This window comes from Perognathus longimembris, chromosome 21 (genome assembly GCF_023159225.1).
Source record: "Perognathus longimembris pacificus isolate PPM17 chromosome 21, ASM2315922v1, whole genome shotgun sequence".
Taxonomy (NCBI): domain Eukaryota; kingdom Metazoa; phylum Chordata; class Mammalia; order Rodentia; family Heteromyidae; genus Perognathus; species Perognathus longimembris.
In genome coordinates, this window is record NC_063181.1 from 31,773,856 (window position 1) to 31,779,855 (window position 6,000).

The window sequence follows — 6,000 nt, forward strand, 5'->3', positions numbered from 1 at the left end:
TTAGAATGCTTCTCTGTGATATACACTTCCTGCATCAAGCATGCTATTCAGAATTCCATTTAAAACAAACATTTTGCAAGTATTTTGTGGTTTAGACAACTGTATTTAAGATTTTAGTATCATTCATAGATAGTACCATGCATGATAGAACACCACCTCCCCACCGTCCTCTCGCCAGCTCTTCTCTCCCACATTTTATCTACTCCCCTTTGCTCCCCAACCCCTGTGATTTGCTGGACAGTCAGCCTTCTCAGAAACAAAATACATGGGACCCCTTGTCTTAGGACTATCTGTTTACTAACACCTCCTATAGCTTGGTTACTTGGCTCTCCCCATTCCATTTTTCAGTGTGTCAGGGTAATTTAGGAAATGAAATCTAAAGGAAGTATGCTTCCCCTGAGAAATGAGAGGGAGCAGGTGAGCACAAGGACCAGAGTACGTTTCTGGGGAGAACAGCCTGTGTGAACTGAAGCAGCATCTGAGAACATGGCAAGTTCAGGAACCTCATGAAATTCTCCAGAGTCACGAAGGTCATGGGGAATACTGAAGGGATCACTGACAGAAAATTGGCCCTGAAGAAAAAGCACCATGTCATCAGCGACTTTAGTGTGCTACATGCAGATATTGTTGTTTTTTTTATTTTGTTGTTTTTTTGGTCAGTCATGGGGCTTGAACTCTGGGCCTGGTTCCTGAGCTCTTCAGTTCAAGGTTAGTGCTCTACCCCTTGAGCCACAGTGCCACTTCTGGTTTTCTGGTGGTTAATTGGAAATAAGAGTCTCAAAGGAACTTTCCTGCTCAGGCTGGGTTTGAATCATGATCCTCAGATCTCGGCCTCCTGAGTAGCTAGGATTACAGGCATGCCACCGGTGCCTGGCTTCATGCAGACATTTCTTTCCCAGGATGTGAGGGGTGCCCACTGAAGCACTGGAACACAGTGTGATGCACACAGAGATGCTTGCAAAGGCAAAAATCCAGTACAACACCACGGGCCTAGATAGAGTAGGGCATGGGCAGAGACACAAAGAAAATAGCATAATTAGATATGAGATAGAAGACACACAGATGTGTGATTCATTAGTTATGGGTTAAGAAAGGAAAAAATGACTAGAAAAAACATCTGAATTTTTGTATTTAGGGGATACATAGGAAAAACAGAATGCAGCCAGGCACCGGTGGCTCACGCCAGTTCAAAGCCAGCCCAGGCAGAAAAGTCCCTGAGACACTTATCTCCAATTAGCCACCAGAAAACTGGAGGTGGTGCTGTGGCTCAAGTACTAGAACACAAGCCTTGAGCTGAAGAGCTCAGGGACAGCACCCAGACCCAGAGTTGAAGCCCCACTACTGACCAAAAAAAAAAAAAAGAAAAAGAATGGAGATTGGGAAATGTTCAGTTTTATAAATAGAATTTGGTTTATCCTTGTATCACTGTAACCAAATCAAGTGTTGGGTGTCATTCACTTTTCAAGCTAAGGTTAACAAGTTTAAAGACAAGACTGTTGAGTAGTGTGATTTTGGAAATGCCTGGAACATGACTTGTCGTAGTCTAGTAAAATCGGCCCACGTTGGTTCTAATGAGCTATGCCTATCAAGGCACTCTTTTAGAGCCAGTTAACGTGCTCTCTGCTACCAGAAGGTTGACTTTATAATGGCCGAGGATTCTCTGCTTTCCTTTATTACTGACTCATTGAAAACTTAAATTTGGTATGGAACAAATCTAGTGGTTTCTCTAGCCACTCCCTTCTGCGTGTGCCTACCCATCTTCCCTTTGGTTAAATCTCAGGAGGATTGCTCACATTTCTGGTCATATCCAAAGGTTGGATGATTTAAGGTGCTTCCTAGTGTCTATACAGGCTTCTCTCTGCTACCTAGGCTGGAACAGATCCTCTTTTCTGGATTTTTCTAAGTCAGAATGTGACAAAGGGAGATATGGTGGCAGGAGCAGAAGGTTTTTGTACTTAACTGTTTCAGCAGGTAAGATGCTAACCTGGCTTGTCCTGGAAGCCATCATAACCCCGGATGGTCAGAGCTCCCACGGATGTTAGCGTTGCCCTGCAGTTGCCTGACTTAGAAATTTCTTTTTGGGGAAGGTATAGGTATAAATTCCCCATGAAGATCCAAAGAGAATTTTCTGTTCATGTCTAGTTATTTTTAAAGATAACAGATATGAAATAGAGGCCAAGTAGTCAATATACCTTATTTTCTGTACATATATAAATATATATGTTGGATGTATATATGATATATATATCATATATCAGTATATATATATATATATATATATATACTGAAAATAAGGTGAATTATGGGATTGGAATGTATCGGATGCAATAGTCTTCTCTCAATGGAATCAGATTTAAGACTGAGAACAAACACTTTCCCCTAACACAAATAGAAGCAATGTAATGGCTTCTTTTATCTGCACATTTTTTTCAGTTTTCTATTTAAAGCAAATTCTGAAAATACATAAATTATGCAGCTTAATGCTCAGATGGAAAAGAATTTTCTTCTTGGATTGGATGACTTCATATTTATTAATAGCGATAAAATTGTCCATGTTGTTTTTTATCAGATGCAATGCAATCTAAATTATGAAGGAGGCATTCCAGTCATGATAACAGAAAAGGGTGAATAATTAGAAAATCTGTAGGGAACTGAGAAACATTTTAATTTGTTATCTAAAAAATAACTTCTGTGTATTCTGAAATGAGGTGAATACTTAGGCTATGAGAAAGAAGAAATTCTTATATTTTTTAATTGCAGGTCTAAGTTCTTATTATACCACTTTTACTATAAATTAATCTAAAGCCCCTCTTGTGTGGTTTTCTTCAATGATTTAATCTTGACAAAAGACTGTCCTACTGTGGCTCTGCTTGGTCATACAAGGATTCTGTGTTCTAAACTCATTTTCATGTGGAAAGTGTTTGGCTTTGTAGTTCATAAAAATGGAATCCTACTTGTTTGCTCTGTGTGAACTTCCAACCTTGTGTCATATTAATTTATGAAGATGGCAATGACTGTAGAATTTCCTTAGGTCATGACTGAATAGTAGGAGATGCTCAAAATGAGATTCTAAAACAGGATTTTTTTTAGAAGTTCTATTAAATAGTGGATGTGATTACCAGGTCATTCCCAAGGCAAAATTTCAAAGCTACTTTTTATTCATGTAGTAGCCTTTTCTTTTGGTCTGCATTCTACCTACAGAATTCAAATTCTTATTCTGACCTCAGGAATATTTAGTGACAGCACTTTTCTTGAAAATGAGGTTTCAATATAGGTTGTGTGTGTCTAGATGAATAATAGAATTCCCCTTTGTAGATTTAAGTTTTCATTCATCAAAATGTCATTAAGTTATTTGGATTTTAGTGACAAGGGACAAAAAACATCTGAGAGAATTCTAACTTCTTGCAGCACATTTACCCCTCTCCTCCCCCAAATTCAGCCTCCTAGCACCAAGAGCCCAGGGTCAGCTGAAAAGAACCCTGCTGCATGTAGGCCAACAGGCTCTTCTGCTTTTGAACTCTTACCAGCTGTGTGACTTGTGCCATTTATTAACTAACTTTGCTAATTTAAGGCTCAGTGTTCTCACCTTTAAATTGGGGGCAATGGCTTACACATTAAATGTAGCTGTGGAGATTAAATGATGATACAATATAAATATGAATTTCCTGACCTATGGTATACAACAATAAATGGCATTTTCTTATGATGCAGGACAGAACTCAAATGGTGCAATTAGTTAGAAAGTCTAACTCACACTCCCAACAAAACAAACACCAGGAAATTGGTGAGAGCCACAGGAAGCTGAGGGGGATGAATTTAGAGTGGAAGGGGGGGGTACTGTGGTGGAGGGGGAGAATGAAGCCATGAAATTCAATGCATAGCCTACAAAATTAAGAAAATTGAAGGATAGGGAAAGTCATGAAAAAGGGGGCACTGATCAAGATATGTGGTCTTCCTACACTGTTTTGTTGAGTGGAACTCCTTTGTACAAATACTTAAAGATAATAAAAAATATTTGTTTTTTAAAGCAAGAGAGAAAGGAGGCTGGGTACCTTTGACTTATGCCTATAATCCTAGCTTCTCAGGAGTTTGAGATCTAGGGATCATAGTTCCAGAGAGTTCTGACTTTCAGAGATACTCTTACTGAAATTAACCAGGAAAGAAGTCAGAAGCAGAAGTATGGCTCAATTGGTAGAGCACCGGCTGTAAAAGGAGAGGGGAAGGGATGGATGGATGGAGGGGGGGAGGGAGGGAGGGAGAGGACTCTTTGTTAATTAGTTATCAAATTACTGATCAATACCTTTTTTGTAAGCCCTCTTTCTTGGCTTTTTTGTCCAAGGTTGATGTTCTATCCCTTGAGCCACACCTCAGTCTGCTTGATTAATAGTTTTTGAGGAAATTTTTCCTAACAGGAAAATTATGAACGAATACCAAATGAATACAATTGTTATTTTGAAATGTAAGGTGCTATAGAGTTGTTCTCCGAACTCAGGAAGGGGGTCTGTCATGGAGGGATACCCTATGCAATATACCATAAGTAGAAACAAAATTACCGTTTGTATCTTAAGAACATTTGGAATGGATTTAGTGTCTGAAATGACAGTATAGAAATGTAAAGTCTTTTCTACATACATACCGATGACATTTGTAATTGAGTTATGGTACACACAGGCTATTTAAGTGAATCACGATTTACCATATAAATTCAGCTCTACTTAAGTTTGATGACTGAAGTGATGTGGGGTGAGGAGGGAGGGATGGGAGACCGCACGGGATGGTGGAGTGTGTAAGGATGAAGGAAGGTAAGATCGTGTTTCTTCTTATCTTCTAGCCTGAAGAATAAGTAGTGAAGATGCCCTCCAGAGTTAAGACGACGCCAGCGTTTCTCTGCTGTGGAGACCTGCTCATCAGCCACCTGACGAGGATCCTTTCTTGAATAATGAATATTTACTACAAGGTTTCACCAATTGACACACGACTAATCTTGATTTCCAAAAGTGAACAAGATTCCTTTCTTTCTCCTTTATTTTAATTTTGTGGCAAGTTATAATATTTGGATAGATTTTTAAAAGTTCTTCACTGATAACATATTTAGCACATGTTCTAAATCATCTGTAGCAAACAGTTGGAGCATTATTCAAACTTACACAGAGTGGAAACTTTTTATTTTCTAAGTTATTCTAGATTTTTCTTAGTGTATAATTATTCCAGGAAATCCTTGCTGATTGTGATGCAAACCACCTCTATCTAGAAATAAACAAAACACTCTTTTATCATCACCGAACATAGCCAGTGACAACTTGCACAGAACCTGAACATGTCACCATTTGTGGAAGATACACACTGGACACACCAGTCCTTCACCTTCGACACAAGAACTGGCAATGAGACAAAGCCAAGTTCAGGGAGGGTGCGGAAAGGAAGAGCCATCCTCTCCTTCTGATGTTGGACAGCTTCTCCAGGTCATGGCAAGTCTGTTTGCAAGCTGCCAAATCATAGCTTAGGAAAAGAATTAGTTTGCATGATGATCCTCTTAGGCAAAAAAAATGTCTTCACAGCAGTTGACTGTAGTAAAAAAAGTTTTTCCAGAAGAATGATAAACCTCAGAACGAGATGGACACGTCCATCTCATGTTATTGGCCTGATTTGTGGGCTTTAATTAGGAAGCACTAATAATTTGGACAGAAGTGAATCAACCCGGAGGAATCTGCAGCCTTGAAATCCTGTTGCTGAGCCAAGATTCAGACTTCAGAGAGCACACGTTCTGACGGGGATCGCCTCTGAGCGCCACCGTGAAGTTTAGTTCTTCTCTGCGGTGCCCAGAGCTGGTGGTGTCTCGCAGCCTGTCTGCCCAGGACGCTTGTATGCAGGGCGCTCCGTGGGTGCCAGGCACTACCCTTTGCACCTTGTGACTGCTGGAAGCGGACCCACGGATGCCACCGTGGTCCACGGAGGCCTGGGTGGTTACAACCCAGTGAGCAATAAACACAATGACAGAAA

General features: G+C 40.0%; 1 protein-coding gene across 2 annotated transcripts in view; it reads left to right on the forward strand.

Moving 5' to 3' along the window:
• Nucleotides 1-5,692, forward strand: part of Zmat4 (zinc finger matrin-type 4) — a 400,198-nt gene extending 394,506 nt beyond the window's left edge. For both annotated transcript variants that reach the window (XM_048330717.1, XM_048330718.1), the window contains exon 7: nucleotides 4,832-5,692. In XM_048330717.1, coding sequence (XP_048186674.1) covers nucleotides 4,832-4,847 — 16 coding nt within the window. In that variant the 3' untranslated portion in view covers nucleotides 4,848-5,692. The remainder of the gene's footprint in view (nucleotides 1-4,831) is intronic.
• Nucleotides 5,693-6,000: the final 308 nt, after the last annotated feature.